Source organism: Mirounga angustirostris, unplaced genomic scaffold, assembly GCF_029215605.1.
Source record: "Mirounga angustirostris isolate CCGP_5_RB_7025 unplaced genomic scaffold, mMirAng1.0.hap1 SCAF_2, whole genome shotgun sequence".
NCBI classification, from domain to species: domain Eukaryota; kingdom Metazoa; phylum Chordata; class Mammalia; order Carnivora; family Phocidae; genus Mirounga; species Mirounga angustirostris.
This window is the reverse complement of record NW_026991710.1, coordinates 62,317,785-62,334,372: the sequence shown is the minus strand read 5'-3', so window position 1 is coordinate 62,334,372 and position 16,588 is coordinate 62,317,785. Positions and strand designations below refer to the sequence as shown.

General features: G+C 40.4%; 2 protein-coding genes across 7 annotated transcripts in view; one reads left to right on the top strand and one right to left on the bottom strand.

Annotated features, from left to right (window-relative positions):
* MRPL1 (mitochondrial ribosomal protein L1) overlaps positions 1 to 1,386 on the bottom strand; it is a 146,913-nt gene extending 145,527 nt beyond the window's left edge. Inside the window, exon 1 of one of the 2 annotated variants that reach the window (XM_064584665.1) lies at positions 1,247 to 1,386. The gene's annotated coding sequence lies outside the window, so the exon portion shown is untranslated. The remainder of the gene's footprint in view (positions 1 to 1,246) is intronic. The other variant, XM_064584666.1, reaches the window with a different exon arrangement.
* Positions 1,339 to 16,588, top strand: part of CNOT6L (CCR4-NOT transcription complex subunit 6 like) — a 114,691-nt gene continuing 99,441 nt past the window's right edge. The window contains exon 1 of one of the 5 annotated variants that reach the window (XM_045880930.3): positions 1,339 to 1,466. Coding sequence is in view for 2 of the 5 variants with exons in the window: in XM_045880932.3 (XP_045736888.1) it covers positions 2,574 to 2,578 (5 nt within the window). In the remaining 3 variants the exon portion in view is untranslated. Of the gene's footprint in view, positions 1,467 to 1,977; positions 2,299 to 2,439; positions 2,649 to 2,909; positions 2,930 to 16,588 lie in introns of those variants that run through there. The other 4 variants (XM_045880933.3, XM_045880932.3, XM_045880931.3 and 1 more) reach the window with 4 other exon arrangements.

Here is a 16,588-nt window from a genome sequence, read left to right as displayed (position 1 = left end):
GACTATATATGCTTATCTTTGTGTTTCTGAGGCTAAATACAATGTCTGGAACATAATATCCCCTCCATAGATGTTTGTTTAATATATATAAACGAATAGCTAGGAATTTATCTATCTATAGGTATTTTAAGAAGCTTAAATCTTTTGAGGATATGCCATCATCACATTTGTATTTTTCGGGTGTTTATTTTCCTCTTTTCTTCAGCAGTTGTAGTATTTCTCCTTGGGGGAAGAGTGTGTGCCAAATAGAAATGCTGTGGCAAAAGGCCATTCAGGCAGGTTTACTAGTCTGGGCTCCTGAAGTGCCTCGTTTCTTTGTTACTTACAAAGTTAGAGATCACTATTCATATATGTCAGCCTAGAGTGAAGATAGTTGGGAATGAGTGAGGCTTCCTCCAGGATTAGGCCATTTGACACCTATTACAGAGGCTGGAATGGGGGTGCTAGAGAGGGAAATAGAAACTTAACACGGAAAAAAAAAAAAGAAACTTAACACAGTTGGAAAACAAAGTAGCCCAGTCTTCTATATCTTAAGGGGCTTCTTCACTCACTCACTCACTTTCTGGTGACAAAAATGAAAGTGGTGCAATTGTTCTTTTGCAATGGTGGACTCCATATCCGACCAGTTCTGGCTAAATGATGATTTGTATGTACCACACCTTCCCCGCCCGCCGCCCCCCACCCCCCGAGGTAATGAAGACCTTTGGCTTTCAATAATAAAGGCCTAATTAATTGCAACCAACACAACATACTTAGTATGCTGAACAACACCCCTGTGGGGGGAAAAAATACTCTACGCTGCTAATATACCTATGCTGCTTGTTTAAGTACGCAAGCCCGGAGCATGCATCGAGAGATTGTGCAAAACTGCAAGCAATAGCAGTATTCTGCCTCTAGAGCTGGTATAATTTTTGGACTACCGGTGGTAAAAAGCAGAAGCTGATCCACAAAAACATAATTAAACCCCAGAAACTTAAAATGTCAAGGCCACATTCACCAAGTAAACATTAATCTTTCTCGTTTCCGTTTTGATGTTTTCATTCGGGGGGGGGGGGGCACTGCCAAACAAACGTAATTCTATCGCGAGAGGGGAGAATTAGCAAATAGGAAGGGGATTAACGCAGAGCGTCACAGGTTCTTTTATTTACCTTTCGCGACACAACTTACAGATGTTTTATGTAAAAAAAACCCACAAAAAAACCCATCGAAGATGTCAGGAAACCTCTCCTTCGTCACTTCACCTCACCTGGCGTCTCATTAGCTACCCAGACCAGCGCTCAGCTTCGCAGTCAGGCAGCCTCTGGCGAGCATGCAGTAAACAGCGCCGAGTCCAGGCACGAACACAGGCTGAGGAGGGTTCGCCAGTCTCTTCCCCACCACGGCTTTGTGGACGTAGATTTTTGATACCCTACCAGTCTTCCCAGCTCTGCTCGTCACTGAAGCCAAGAAAAGAGAGCAAAAAAGCGGTAAGGGTAAAGGAGAAAATGGGTAAGACTCCTGGCAGCCACGCGCGCACGCGCGCCAAGACCAAACGCCCTGACCAGGGGGCGGGGCCGAGTCGCGGCGCTGGAGCTCCGCCTCCTCCCCCTCACCCCCGCGCAGGGGAGTGACTGACTCTCGCCAGCCCCTCCACGTCAATCAACCCTCCTCCTTCTCGCACTCTCTGCACCTTGTTATTAATCTCAATACCGATATCGCGCGGACGCCTCTCCCCCGGCCTTCGGGGGTGTGAACGTGTGTGAGCGAGAGCGAAGGCACCGAAAGCTGGCGTCTCTGTGCAGCAGCCTTGGGCCCGGCAGCAGCGGCAGGCGCAGCAGCAACCCCCGCAGCGGCGGCAGCCCCAGTGCCAGGAGGCCAAGGCCAAGGCCAGGCTCTGCGCGGCTCTCGGAGTAATAGCCGCGGCTTCGGAGGCTGCGGGGGCGTAGCTTCCTCCGGCAGGGGGCTTTCGCGTCGGCGGCCGCGGGGCCTCTCCTGAGCGCCCAGGGTCACCGTCCCTGAAACCCGGCGGCGCGGCCCTCGTCCCCCTCCCCGCCCCCAGTCCGTCTCCTCGCTCCCGTCAGCCGTCCTCTTCGCCGCTGCCTCTGCTGTTCCTCAGGCGGCCCGGCCCGGCCCGCCCGCCCCGCGTCCCCTCCGGCCGGTGCCTCTCCCCCCGGCGGGCTGCCTGCATGTCTTTGCTGCCCTCAGCCCCGCCGCCACCGCCGCCGCCGCCTCCCCCGCCGCCGCAGCACCAGCACCAGCAGCAGCCGCCCCGCCGCCGCCGCCGCCGTCGCCGCCCGGACCCCGGCGCGCTGAATGCAGGTGAGGAGGGGGCGCAGGCCCTCCGCGACCCCAGGCCCGGGCGCCTTGCGCGCCCGTCCGCCCGCGAGCGGGGTGCGGGCCCTGCCTGTCGCGGCGGCTTCCCTTCGGGGCGGGCGGGAGCGAGGCCCGCCCGTGGGTGTTTGTGTTTGCGTCTGCGGCTTCGGAGGGGAAGCATCTGTGGGGGCCTGGTGCGCGCGCGCGCGTGTTTGTGTGTGTGTGTTTCCCCTGCCGCGGGGAAATGGCTGCTGTTGCCTCTCCTGGGCCAGAGGAAGAGAATGAGGTAGAGTGTTTTTGTGCCTCCGAGTAGATCGAGAGTGGTGGCAAGAGGAGCGCGTCCCCGGGGAAATGAGGTGGGAGAGGGACAAATGTGCGTGTGGGTGTGCGAGTTGGGACTCTGGCGGGCGGGGAGGCGGCCTGAGGACCCAGAGCGAGTGGGTGTGTGTCGGCTGTGGGGCTGACCCGCGTCGCTGTCGGAGGCGGCGAAGGTTCCGGGGTGTGTGTGTGTGTGTGTGTGTTGGGGGGTCCGCGCCCAGGGCCCGGGACTCTGGGGGCGGATTTCGTGTGTCTGGGACCCCCCGAGTGGCGTGTCCGTCCCCCCCCCTTTTGTGGCCGAGGCTCCGGTGCCTCGCAGGTGAGAGCTGCTCGGCTTCGGCCCGGCCGGGGAGGGTAGTGTGTGCGCGGCACGCGCACAGCAGCCAGGCCGGGAGAGCCGCGGGTCGGGGCCGCGCCGCTGTTCTCGGGGCCCGGCAGGAAGCGCGCCGGCCTGCAGCGCGGCCTAACCGCCTCGGCGCCCGCCAGCCAGCGCGCCAGCCTCCCGCCGCCCTCCTCGGACGCCTCCCGGGACGCCGGGCCCGCGGGGGCCCAGGGCGCTGCCTCGGGCCTGGGCAGGTGAGGGTCGGAGGCGGGGCGCGCGGATTGCCGTCGCCTCGGCCGCCTCCGCGTCTGCTGAGGAGAGGCGAAGGCAGATTTTGGCGTTCGAACTGCAAGCTCTTCCCCTAGCCGGCGGTGGGACCTGAGGGAAAGTGAATCAAAGCAGTAAAATCTCGGGAATACGCGGTGTTGAGATCCCTTCCCTTCCTCTTTCCCTGAAGGCTGGGTGGAGAGACTGAGTACACGTTTTCAGTTTTCGTTGCAAGTATTTTCTCTTGGATAATATGTATGCAATTTTTAAGATAACATTTTTCTTGAGAGGCGGGGGAAGAAATGGAGCCTGGCTTCCCTGTCCTGTGGTGTTGGTGGGATTGGATCGATTTTGTGCATTTGAAATTGTTTTATCCTGCCTCCTAGGGGGAAAGGCGTGTACGCGCCGAGCTGAGGAGGTCGGTGAGGAAGAGGAAGTTACTGTAGCTGTCATCGTCCTTAACTCGGCCTATTTAGCTGTTTAGATGGATTGTGTTCAGGGAGTTTAGCGGAGCCGTTTGTACACGTTGGAAGCACAGTACTACATTTTACTACCGTATTGCCTCTACTTATCTTAATTGTCAATCAGGATAGTCACGTACAAACAAACAAGTTTTCGCTCAGAATCTCCAAAACCTAGATCAAGTAGCCTTTATTGTCTACCCAGTGTGTGCTCCTGGAAAGCTATTTTGAGAGTAGTCTAAGCAAAACGGAACTATAAAGATAAAGCTGCCAATAGGTGTACAGTGCGTTGTAGACCCAAATATAAATGGTATTTGGATAATTATTTGCTCATCTACTTTACTCCACCCTCTTTCCGTTTGCATTTAGTAAGCTCATCTAGCTAAAACCGTATGGATAAAGTCATGATACAGATTGGATCTTTGCAGACCATGCTCTGTATAATGGCCAGATAGCTCTGTTTCTAAACCTGGTCTCACAAAGAAATGTTCCAGGCTGTTCACTGGGAACAAGAGTGGAGGGAAGAATAGGAGTGGAGAGCTGTTCTCTATGACCACTGCTGGAAAAACAACATAAGTAGTTTAGTGGAAAAAAGGACTTGTTTTACAGACCTCAGAACTCTGGCTGGGCCATTTTTCTTAGCTTTTTGACCTTAGCAAGTTACCTAATGTCTATAAACCTCAATTTTCTCATTTGTAACAAGCAGATAATACATTTATAGTAAGATTGACCTGGGGGTAGAATGAGAAAACATGTTTGGCACATAGTAGATGCTTAGTTAAATATTCCTCCTCCTGCAGCCCTGATTGTGGTCACTGAAAAACATGTATAGAAGTACAAATACCCAGGGCACCTGGGTGGCTCAGTCGTTAAGCGTCTGCCTTCGGCTCAGGTCATGATCCCAGGGTCCTGGGATCGAGCCCCACATCGGGCTCCTTGCTCAGCGGGAAGCCTGCTTCTCCCTCTCCCACTCCCCCTGCTTGTGTTCCCTCTCTCGCTGTCTCCCTCGCTGTCTCCCTCTCTGTCAAAAAATAAATAAAATCTTAAAAAAAAAAAAAAGTACAAATACCCATTTGATAATTGAGAGCAGTATTATGTAACTGTAGGTTAAAAATCAAGACAATAGAACATTTCAAAGTCCTTTGATAATACATAAAGTATATATAAACAGTTTTAAGTTGTATTTTATGTCTTTCCTAGAAATGAGACTGTCATTAAAGTGGCCTAGTATATTAGTTTATAGAGACTATCTAGTCATACATTTTTACCCCCATATTTTTGAATAGGCATCTCTCAGTTTCACTGCTCTTTATGAATTCTGTCTATGTAGCCCTGGAAAAAATTGTTCACACTGTATGTAGCACATATATGTTCCAATACAATCAAGCATTAAAATGGTTTAGTTTACCTTTATAGATTCACAAAGAATAGTGCCCCCAAAATTGCTGTGTAACTCTTTTAGTTCATGTTGACTGATTTGGAAAACAAAAACCTCTTGGAATATTTTCCTGAATGGTTTAAGGAAAAATCCTCAGTCAGCTTTCAATAGTTTTCCATTTTTATTCTGTGTGGAGTAGTAAATGTGCTGTTCATTTAATTTTAATTGTATTGTGGGAAAAAATGATATGGAATTTAAAGGCAATGGAGAGGTTAAAGAAGGATTTTTTTTTTTCATGAAGGCAGGGTGAAGAGAATGTGGGAGGAGTTTCATTGGGTTAAGTTTGTACTATCTGTTTACTAATGCCAGGTTTCCCAGTTAGGCCTTATTTTTATTTATATCAGCAATGTTAAACTTTAAAAAAAAACCTATAAAGCACTAAAATTTTAACACTTTTGTGAAGCACAGGGAGAACTTTTTTAGAATGCAAAATGTCATGGTTTTGTTTAAGTGTGTGTCTTATGGGTATGTGTACATTTACAGTGAACAGTTATCTGCCATATGGTTATATTTATTTATTTATTTTTTTACAGATTTTATTTATTTATTTGACAGAGAGAGAATGAGAGAGAGAGCACATGAGCGTGGGGAGGGTCAGAGGGAGAAGCAGACTGCCCGCCGAGCAGGGAGCCCGATGCGGGACTCGATCCAGGGACTCCAGGATCATGACCTGAGCCGAAGGCAGTCGCTTAACCAACTGAGCCATCCAGGCGCCCATATGGTTATATTTAAAGGAAGAATTCTTACCTTAAGAATTATAGATGATAATAAAATAAAGAAATACACAAATTATGGATAATTTTTAATACTTTAAGAACAATATAATAGGAATTTTGCCTTTAAGTAGATATTAGATATTACAAATTAGACATTATGAATTACAGTGTTTTAAAACACTTCATAATTTTTTAATTTGAGAAAATTGAGGAAAACATTTCTTTGTAATCATGAAAATATACTGAACTAAAATAAAATATTAAGACATGTGGACAGTAAAATTTATTAACAGTGGAACTGCTCATGCTATCATTGTTTAAAGTAATTATGTTACAACAAAATTAAGGTGGAAAATTGTTTAGATTTTAAAATTTAATGTTACTTAAAGGGCTTTTAAACAATCTTTCCAAAGTATCCCTTACAAATGTCTTTGGGGGGAATTGAAATACTTAAGACTTTGTGCATGTATTACTTTGGATAATGCTAATTAGGGTAATAAGTACACCAGAATTTCAGTGGCTTAACACATGTAAGTTTGTATTTTGCTCACATGTAACAGTTCTGTGCAGGTGCTCCTGGTTAGCAGGCTTGTGGCTTTCCTCCATGTGGTATTTGAGGGACCCACACTCCTTAACATCTATGGCTCTAGCATTCTTTAGGGCTTTGGAGCCTTGTGTGTTACTTACAGGCCATTTCTTAAGAACTCCCAGACTTAAAGTGACAAACATCTGCCCACATTGGACTGGTGAGAATTTGTCACAGAGCCTTATTTGAATGCAAGGGGGATGGGAATGTAGTCCCCAGATGGTGGACAGCTTGGGGCATTTCATGATGTTGTTTTAGATGGTAGCATGTATTTATGAAATTATGTCAAAAAGGTGAGTTATAATACTTAAAAATTGCTTTCCATCTTCAAAGAGTAAAATTGGGGTGGGGAGGTGGGGGGGGTGGTGGGAGAAGGAAGGAGTTAAAGCCACAAGAGGAGGAAGAGCTCTCTCCTATGAGGAGTTTGAACGACAAGTGGAATCTAGCTATTTAAAGATACAAATTTTACAGAGAACGTAACAATTGGATTTTACAACCTTTAGTAGGTCTCTCCTTTACTATCTAGTTATCAACTGTCATTGTGGTCTATTGGGCTTCGGCTGTTTGAGTTTTTCTCTTTGTAATTTGAAATCAGTTGACTTTGAATTTCAGTTTCTGTGTTACAGTTCCATGGGAAACACAGTTTTGAATTTTCACTCTCTCTTTAGGATAAAATATTATTATTACTTTATACTTTAAGGAAATATTTAGGTGGACCTTACTGTGTTTTCTTGTTTGCTGTTGCTGTTTTTGTAATTCTAAACTCATTTTAATTAATATATGTGAGACTTCACTCAACAATAAAATCATCAAATAAACAACAAAGGTTTAATTATTAACTTGTGCTCATGTTTCATGATGAAAATACTACAACTTTCTTTAACTGCACTAACAGTGAGCCTCTAATATATTAAATGAATTTTATCTCTGGGCAACTTTAATTTTAATTAAATCATAACTTACTCTTTCATTACCTAGGATTATTGTAATGTGAAACCTTATCTCTATGTTCTCCACTTATTTTTATTCTGAACAGTTGGGTTAAGGATCTGAGGAATTTTATATATTCTGTATTCCTCCAAAGGAAGTCTTTTTTTTTTTTTTTTTTAAGATTTTTATTTATTTGACAGAGAGACAGTGAGAGAGGGAACACAAGTAGAGGGAGTGGGAGAGGGAGAAGCAGGCCTCCCGCCGAACAGGGAGCCCAATGCATGCGATGCGGGGCTCGATCCCAGGACCCTGGGACCATGACCTGAGCTGAAGGCAAGATGCTTAAGGACTGAGCCACCCAGGCACCCCTAAAGGAAGTCTTCTGAGTAGTCTTGTTAACTACTCCATGGTATATATTTTTAATATTTTGCATTTTGAAAATTCCAGCCCTTACTTGAGGGCCCATTCTTACCCATTATTATACTTGGTTCTAAAGTATGAAAGAAGTAGAAGAAACCCTTGCAAAGCATGTAGGTTATGAGGAAAGGAGATAAAACATATAATTTAATTATTTCAAAACAATGAATGAACAAGCCCAAGTCACTACAGTATAAGCTCTTTGCAGACATTCTGAGGGAGTAATGTGAAATGGAATGGTGGGTGGGTCAGGGACTACTTAAAAAATTGGGAGGGTTTTTTTGGTAACAGTTTTTTTGAGATAGAATTCACTTACCATAGAAGTAGCCCATTTAAAATATGTAACTCTGGTGTTTGGTATATTCACAGTTGTGCAGCCAGCATCATAATTTTAGAACATTTATATCACCTGAGATATAAATCCTATATCCTTTAAGAGTACCCCCCCCATACTCCCATACCCTTACTTCTAGGCAATCACTGATCTGCTTTCTGACTATATTTGCCTTTTCTGAACATTTCATACAAATGGAATCTTAATGTAATATGTGGTCTTTTATTACAGGCTTGTTTCACTTACCCCATTTTCAAGGTTTCATCCATGTTGTACTTCATTCTTTTTATGGCTGCATAATATGCTATCGTATGCATATATACTACATTTTGTTTATCAGCTAATGGACATTTGGGTTATTTCTACTTTTTGGCTATTATAAGTAATTCAATTATGAACATTCATATACAAGTTTTTGTGTACATAGTTTCAGTTCTCTTGGGTATATGCCTAGGAGTAAAATTACTGGATTGTATGCCTCTGTGTTTATTTTCTCTTTCTTTATTTTTTAAAGCTTTTATTATTTTTTTTAAGATTTTATTTATTTATTTGACAGAGAGAGAGAGATAGCGAGAGCAGGAACACAAGCAGGGGGAGTGGGAGAGGGAGAAGCAGGCTTCCTGCCGAGCAGGAAACCCGATGTGGGACTCGATCCCAGGACCCTGGGATCATGACCTGAGCCGAAGGCAGACACTTAACGACTGAGCCACCCAGGCGCCCCTAAAGCTTTCATTTTTTAAGTAGACTCTGCACCCAGTGTGGGGCTCGAACTCAAAACCTTGAGATCAAGAGTTGCATGCTCTACCGACCAAGCCAGCCAGGTGTGCCCCATGGTGCCTCTGTATTTAAACTTTTGAGGAACTTCTGTTTTCCAAAGCACCCTCACCATTGCACATCCCTACCAGCAGTGTATGAGGGCTCCAGTTTCTCCACATCCTTGCCAACATTTGTTACTATCTTTTTGATCATAGCTGATCATAGCTCTCCTAGTGAGTGTTAGTTATCTCATTGCAGTTTTGATTTGCATTTCCCTAAAGATGCTGAGTCTTCATTTGTTTATTGGTCATTTGTATATATATTTTCTGAGAGGTATGTATTCAGATCCTTTGCCCATTTTTAAGTTGTTATTTATCTTTTGATCACTGAGTTGTAAGAGTCTTTTGTATATTATAGATACAAATATTTCCCCCCAACTTGGTGAGTTATCCTCTCACTGCCCTGATGATGTCTTTTAAAGAAAAAAAGTTTTAAATTTTGATGAAAGTTTAATTTTTTGTTGCTTGTGCTTTTGGTGTCCTATCTAAGAAAATTATTTACTAATCTAAGGTCATGGAGATTTATCCTTCTGTTTTGTGCTAAGAGTTTTTTAGTTTTAGCACTTAGATTTATGATCCATTTTGAGTTAATTTCTGCATATGACCTGATGTAGGGAGTCTAGTCTAACATTATGTTTTTTGCATGCAGATACCTAGTTGTCCCAGTACCATTTGTGGAAAAGACTGTTCTTTGCCCATTTAATTGTTTTGTCATGCCTCTGGAAAATCCGTCAACTATAAACATGAAGGTTTATTTCTGGACTTAGTTTAATTCCATTGATCTATTTGATTTTCCTTATACCAAGTACTGTCTTGACCACTATAGCTTTATTATTGAGAAGGGGAAGTCCTCCAAATTTGTTCTTTTTCAAGATTGTTTTGGCTATTTGGGGTATTTCCTGTTTCCATATGAATTTCAGGATCACCTTGTCAATTTCTACAATGAAGCCGGCTGGAATTTTGATAGGAATTGTGTTAAATCTGTAGATAATTTGGGGAGCATTGCCATCTTAACAATACTAAGTCTTTTCCATTTATTTAGATTTTCTTTGATTTTTTCCCAACAATATTTTTCAGTTTTCAGAGTCTAAGTTACTGCATTTATTCCTAAATATTTTATTCTTTTAGATGCTATTATAAATGGAATTGTTTTTTTAATTTTTGGGGGGTTCATTGCAAGTGTATAAAAATACAATTGATTTTTGTCTCTTGATCTTGTGTCTTGCAACCTTGCTGAATTTATCAGGTCTAATACTATTTTAGTTCATTACATAGCATTTTCTCTATAACAAGGGTCATGTCACTGGTAAAGATAGTTTTTACTTCTTTTCCAATCTGGATGCATTTTATTTCATTTTCTTGTCTAATTGTCTTGGCTGAAACCTCCAGTACATTGTTGAAAAGAAGTGTCAACAGATAATCATGTCTTCTTCCTGATCTTGGGGGAAAGCATTCATCTTCCACTATTAAGTATGTTGTTAGCTGTGGGGTTTTCATAGATACTCTTTGTTAGGTTGAGGAGGTTCTATTTCTAGTTTGTTGAGTGTTTCTCTCATGAAGGGGTTCTGGGGTGTTAGGGTTGAATTTTGAGGGAAGTATGAAATATGGATTACAAAAGTGAAGATACTGTGTCCAGTATTGAGAGGCAGGTAATAATGCTTAACTTGTTTGAGAAAGAGGAGCTGGCTTTCACCACCCTCTTTTCCCTCTCCCTTATTTCCTTCCCTCCGTACTCCTTATATGTTCTCTAATTGCCTTCCCATTGATCCATATACACATTTGGAGGGCCCTTAATCCTTTACTGAAGATTTTCTGAGTAATTCAGCCTTCTTGAGTAGTGGAGAATATTGTTTCTCTTCAAAAAACGTTTAATAAAAACAGTGTGAGGGTTTTTTTCCTGATTACATTGATAGCTAGTTCGGAGGGGGACACAGTTAAGCAGAATACTAAACCGTAAATGAAGAGCTAACCATAGGATTAAAAAGATGGGAACACATTTTTGTGATTATCGAGGGTATATTTAATGAAGAATTCCATATTTACTTTGAACCTGGTTGTTAACTGACTTTTTCCCAAAATATTTCAGCATGAATGGTTTTGTTTTTGTAAGTTTTCTAAAAAACTTGATAGCTTTCTTAGGAAATTTTGTTCTGCAAACTAAGGTTATGTTTCATTTGATGTGGTGATTATTACCCTTTAGTTTTTGGAACTTCAATTGTGTGTCCATGCAGCTACATTCTGATTAGATAAATATTTAAAAAAGACTTATTTCTGTCCCATGTTATACATCGCAGAAGTTAAATAACTTTGGATTAGCCAGAATCTTCCTGTTTACAAGTCAAAATTATTAAGTGGTAATAGATTTTTTGTTCTGTATTCTCTTTTGTAGCAAGATACCTATCATTTTTTTTCAGACCACATTAAAATCTCATTACAGATAAAAACCTATTTTTAATTTTTTTGAAGAAATAAGTAGTTCACTTTGCTCTGTGAGGGACTCATTCATACTGAATAGATGCCAGGTATTTTGGGGCTTTCATATTGTTTATTAACAGTAGAAATTAGTGACACTAATTGGTGACACAAAGTAGAAGTTACAACACTTTATCTTATATTCATTTTTTGCAGAGAGAACCTCTCTGTAATCTTAGAGTTTAGAATCTTTTTCTCTTCCCACATTGCTTAGATTCCCTAAATGAGTAACATAGATCAGAGTTATATAATACCAGTTACAAATACTACTAAGAGAATAGAACTAAATATAGGCTATACTAACTGTAATGTCTCTTTATACAAAGACTTTCTTGAGATCTTTATGTATATATTCGTTGCTGTCTGATCATCTTTAAATTTAAAACCAAGAAATAGGCAAGAGTATGTTCTGCTGTAGGTTCATGTCAGTGCAGTCTTCTGTAATTTATGAAATAATATATCATGAATATACAGAATATGATCTTGAAACAGTACAAGAATTTTAATCACTTTAAAGTATATCTCACTTAATAAATACTAAGTTTTTGCTGGCTACCAGCTATTGTATTCAGGGTTCTGGGCAATAAAAAGTTTGGAATGTAATCTTTTTTACTAGGAAATGGAACAGGTATTTATTGGACTGCTGAGAACTAAGGACTGTGAAAAGCCATCCCCTTCCCTTTAAATAGTAATCTAAACTAGTTTTCATGAAAATCCTGTGAAGTAGAGAATGATTCTCATTCTGTAGGTGGTTAATAATGTGAGCCCTTGGATCCTTCACTTCTAGCTCTTGGGGAAACTCCCTACACCATATTTCAGTTTCCTCATCTGTAATAGGGAGATGATAATAGTTCTTATCTTGCAAGGTTGTTGTGAAGATTAAATCAAGTATATCTATAAAGTGCTTAGAACAGTAGTATGTGGCACATCCATAGTAAAAAACAAAACCTGGAACTCAATATAAGTTAGCCAGTACTGTTTCTTATTATTAGGATCCATACAAGTTAATAACAAGTCTTAAATGTTGGTGAAATCAGTATTTAGAGTAGGATCTGTTTGACTCCAGAATACTTACTCTTACACTACTTATACATATAAGGGATTTAAGCCCTGATAAATAGCAAGTGTAAGAATATGCTAACTGACAAAGACCATTAAGTGCTATAACATAGAGTACATACCAGTTTGTAATCTATAAGGATAAAGAGGAGGTAGAAGTTGATCTCTCCTTTATGGTTAGGAGAAGGAAGGAAAGGAAAAGGTAGTGGAACACTGCAGCATCCATTGTTGCTTCTTTAACTTCTGTTCCTTTGTATACATTGTCACCAGAGAAATCCTTGCAAAATTCATTTGACACTGCTTAAGTTCTCTTTTAAAAATCCTTCAATAATAGTAATAGTTACTATTTTTTGGTTGCATACTGTGTGCTGAGGGCAGGAGTTGGTGTTTTATGTAAAGGTCCTTACATAGTAAATATTTTGGCTTTGTGGGTCACATTAAGATCTCTGTCCTGTATTCTTTTTTTGTTGTAGTTTTTATTTTTTTTATCGTTTAAAAATGTAAAACCATTAATTGCTGGCAAGCCAAGCTGTAATTTGCTGACCTCTCTTAGGAGATTTACATGAATTCTTGTTAGAATCCTGGCAAAATTGATATTATTAATCCCTATTTTATAGTTGAGGATACTGAAGCTCAGAGAGGCAAATTTGATGAAACTCACATAACAAGGAAATGACAGCTCAAATTCAGATTTAGGTCATTGGAATTCCTAAACCTGTGTACTTTCCAGGATATCCTGCTGCTGCTTATTTTCTTTAGAAGGAAGTGGAGATTTCATAGGATTATGTGTAAGACCCATCATGATCTTGTCCTTGTGTACTTCTCCAGTTTTATCATTTTATTACTCCTCTCTCCTGAACATATTCCCTAGACTTGTCATACTGAGTAACTTATAGCTTGGTTTATGGTTTGTATTTGCCTACAGTACTTTACACTTGATGACCTCATTGACTTTTTAAATAATTCACCTTAGCTTGTTCCTACTCTGAGAAATCTTGCCTGATGATACTTCCAGTCTTTGTTTTATGTTCTTTCTCTGTGCTTCCCTAGCATCTTGTGCATTCTTTTTTCATAACATTTACCATATTGTCTTGTATTTACCTGGTTTCTATTTCTACTTTTCCATTAAACTGTGAGTTTTTAAGGGCAGAGATACCTCACTTTGTAGCCCAAGTTGTTTGCAGGGGGTTAAACCCCTACTGTGTATCAGTGTACTGAGTGTTTAGTATATATTAGGGGCTTAGTTACTGTTTACTAAATGAATGAATAATCAAATGGCATTGCAAATGGTAGAAATGACATCAACAAATATGTAGTAACAGAAAGGCAAGTCCAGGTTCAAGTTTGAGAGGGAAATTTAGTTAATTTCTGGTTAACTTCCAGGGGTTCAGTGACAACAAGGAGGCTGGTAAGGCAAATTGGAACATGATTATTAGGGAGGGGTTTGAATGCCTAGGTAAAGAATTTTAGTGTTTTTTTTTTTTTTTTAAAGATTTTTATTTATTTATTGAGAGAGAGAATGATAGCATGAGAGGGGGGAGAGTCAGAGGGAGAAGCAGACTCCCCGCTGAGCAGGGAGCCCGATGCGGGACTCGATCCCGGGACTCCAGGATCATGACTGAGCCGAAGGCAGTCGTGTAAACAACTGAGCCACCCAGACGCCCAAGAATTTTAGTTTTATCCTATATTCAACTCTAGAGCAGCCAAGAGGTTTTTTACATCTATAAATTGAGGTTCTCTTATTAATGCCTGAATTTTGTTATAATGTTGTTTTAAATGATACTTTATAGGACATAGCAATATATTACTTTTGATTAATAGTAACTGCAAATAGGGTTCTAGAATCTCACAATTACCAATATGACTGTTAAACACATTGGTAGCATTGAGTGCTTTTGAGCAGGTTGGTGACAGTTTGGAATAATAATTATTACTATTTTTAAAGATTTTATTCATTTGAGACACAGAGCTAGAGAGAGAGAGCATGAGCAGGGGGAGAGGCAGAGGGAGAGGGAGAAGCACACTCCCTGCTGAGCCAGGAGCCCAATGTGGGGCTCAATCCCAGGACCCTGGGACCATGACCCGAGCCGGAGGCAGACGCCTAACCATCTGAGCCGCCCAGGCGCCCCTGGAATAATTATTTAAGAAGATTATCTGGTTGAGGTATGCAGAATCAGTTGAGATCAGAATAGAAGGAGGGAGGCTCTTTTTTAAAGAGTTAAAATATGAAGTGGTAAGTCAAGAAATCTGTGTCAGTTGGGATAGCTAGAGCTTTTAATAAAGTGACATTGGTGATTAAATATGAAGGAAGAAGTCAGAGATGACTGAGAAATCAGAAGGAGGGGGAGATAATTTGGGGAGGAAAATTATGGATTCTGTGTTAGACAAATTGATTAAAATTGGAATGATTTTGTTTTTTCCCTGGATTTAGGCCCTAATTGCTTTATGCCTGAATAATTAGAATATCCTCATGATTGGTGTCCCTTCCTGCCTCTAATGGATGACTGGTATATTTGGATATAGGTGGATGTTTGGTGCTGTCGACCCTTTGGCAGACTGGAGAAGGCTGGAGCCTTTTTAGAATAATGATTTTAAGTGAATGAAAAAAAATAAGGTTAAAAAGGAACTTGTTACATTAAAATACTAAAATGTATAGAAACAAATTTGTGATATATTAATGTGCCTCTTATTAATACACTTAAATTACAAGATCTAGTAGTGAGTATAATAATTATCATAATTTTGAAGTTGTGGTACATACAGATGATATTTTGAGATATCTGTAACAACTATAATGTGATATGAAAATATAACTTGTGTTAATGACCAAAATCACAGTTACTGCTAGTATCATGGTAGGTGTTTTAGTTCTAATTGAAAGAGGTACTAAATTTTCATTAGACATTAGTGAAGGTGGTGATGTAATTTTTTTCCTATGCAAATTTATAGATTTCCTGAGGTTTATGGACCCCAGGTTAGTAATCTTTGCTTGTATTATCTCCTGGTTTCTGTCTATTTTGTGTATTTTTGTCATAGTACTGTCCTTTTTTTTTCACATGGCAATATTTTTTCATGTTTGCTTTTGGAAATACATGTTCCTTATATAAAAAAATACTGAAGAGCATAATTTCCTGGTCATCCTGTCTCATAGAGATCAAGACTGTTAGTAGTAGTGAACAATTGTGTGTTTCTGGGCAATATGTGTGTATATAACCACATAAACATAAATAGAAGGATTCTATATACTATTTTTTACATTTGTCTTCTGATTCAACAGCATATTATGGTCATTTTTTCCATCAGTAGATATGCCTCATGCTTTTAAAAATTGATAGCATTTTTTAAAAAGTGAGATCACCATAATACAAAAATCACTGTTTTAACGTATACACTTTAGTGGTTTTAGTATTTCACTGTGTTGTGAACCATCACTATTAATTCTAGAACATTTCCATCACCCTTAAAAGAAACCTTATCCTTATTAGCAATTCTAATTTGCCTATTTCTTCATCTGCTGGCAACCACCAGCCTGCTTTTCCTCTCATAGATTTGCCTGTTCCAGGCATTAAATATAAATGGAATCATACAATATGTGACTTTTTGTGTCTGGCTTCTTTCACTTAGTGCAGTGTTTTTAAGATTATTTCATGTTGTAGCATGTAATAGTACTTTATTACTTATGGCTGAGTAATATACCGTCATAGGGGTATATCATATTGTGTTCATCTGTTCATCAGCTGACAGATATTTGGGTAATTTCCACTTTTTGGCTATTATAAATAATCCTGCTGTGAACATTCATGTACACATTTTTGTGTGGACATATGTTTTCAGTTCTCTTGGGTATATACCTGAGAGCGTAATAATTGGATCATATGGCAGTTCTGTTTTAATTCTTTGAAAACAGACAGACTTTCTCACAGCAGAGGCAGCATTTTACATTTGCACACATTATTCTTTCTAATGGCTGAATTGTAATTCATTTTATTGATGTCCTATAATTCAGTCCCTTATCGATTGGCAATTTATTTCCTTATCTTGGACAGTTATCAACAGTAATGCAGGGAAAAGATTCATACGTACACTTCACACTTAGTTATTTATTTTTATAATTTTTTTTTTTAAAGATTTTATTTATTTATTCATGAGAGACAGAGAGAG